At 33.9% G+C, this 1,079-nt stretch overlaps 1 protein-coding gene across 1 annotated transcript; it reads left to right on the plus strand.

Annotated features, from left to right (window-relative positions):
- The first annotated feature begins 6 nt into the window (after window positions 1-6).
- LOC108525310 (zinc finger protein 92-like) lies at window positions 7-1,041 on the plus strand. The gene has a single exon (XM_017866326.1). It carries the CDS (start codon window positions 92-94, stop codon window positions 509-511), a length of 420 nt encoding a protein of 139 aa, XP_017721815.1. The 5' UTR covers window positions 7-91; the 3' UTR covers window positions 512-1,041.
- The last annotated feature ends 38 nt before the right edge of the window (window positions 1,042-1,079 follow it).

The following is a 1,079-nucleotide window of genomic DNA, read 5'->3' on the forward strand; positions in this document are numbered from 1 at the left end:
AATTCATACTGGGGAGAAACCCTACAAGTGTGAAGAATGTGGCAAGGCCTTTAGCTGGTCCTCAGCTTTTACTAAACATAAGAGAAATCATATGGAAGATAAACCATACAAATGTGAAGAATGTGGCAAAGCCTTTAGTGTATTCTCAACCCTTACTAAACATAAAATAATTCATACTAGAGAAAAACCCTACAAATGTGAACAATGTGGCAAAGCCTTTAACCAGTCCTCAATATTTACTAAACATAAGATAAATCATACTGAAGGGAAATCCTACAAATGTGAAAAATGTGGCAGTACTTTTAACCAGTCCTCAAACCTTACTGCACATAAAATAGTTTATACTGGAGAGAAACCCTACAAATATGAAGAATGTGGCAAAGCCTTTAACAACTTCTCAACCCTTATTACACATCAGATAATTTATACTGGAGAGAAACCCTACAAACATGAATGTGGCAGAGCCTTTAACAAATCCTCAAATTATACTAAAGAGAAACTACAAACCTGAAAGATGTGAGAATGATTTTGACTACACCTCAAACTTTTCTAAACATAAACCATACTGGTGCCCTAGAAATGTGAGGAATGTGACAAAGCCTTTAAATGGTTGTCACACTTGATTGTAGGTAAGATAATTTATAATGGAGAAAAATCCTACAAGTATGAAGAATGTGGCAAACTTTTAACCAATCCTCACACCTTATTGCACAGGAAAGCATTTATACTTGAGGAAAATTCTGTAAAGAATATGGAAAAGCCATTTATATCTGCTCACATCTGAACATCAGAGAGTTCATACTTAATAAAATGCAGTTACTGTCAAAAGATCTTTCAGAAAATATAAGCCTTTAACACGAAGAAGAGTATTCTTAAAACAAACATTGCAAATAGAGGGTTGTAGTACCTTTACTTTTGTGATAGATCTTATTGTACACATTTTGTACCAGAGGAAAACCCTAAAGCATTAGTTGCTCAAACTGTTCAACATCAGGGAATTTATATTGGAGAAAACCCTGCAAATGTAATAAATATGGAAAACATTTTTTTCAAAACCACAGCTTGGAAAACAGTTCGTT

This window comes from Rhinopithecus bieti, unplaced genomic scaffold (genome assembly GCF_001698545.2).
Source record: "Rhinopithecus bieti isolate Rb0 unplaced genomic scaffold, ASM169854v2 scaffold_35704, whole genome shotgun sequence".
NCBI lineage: Eukaryota > Metazoa > Chordata > Mammalia > Primates > Cercopithecidae > Rhinopithecus > Rhinopithecus bieti.

Coding starts and splice junctions, on each gene's coding strand:
- LOC108525310 (XM_017866326.1), top strand. CDS start 92: ATGGAAGATAAACCATACAAATGTGAAGAATGTGGCAAAGCCTTTAGT.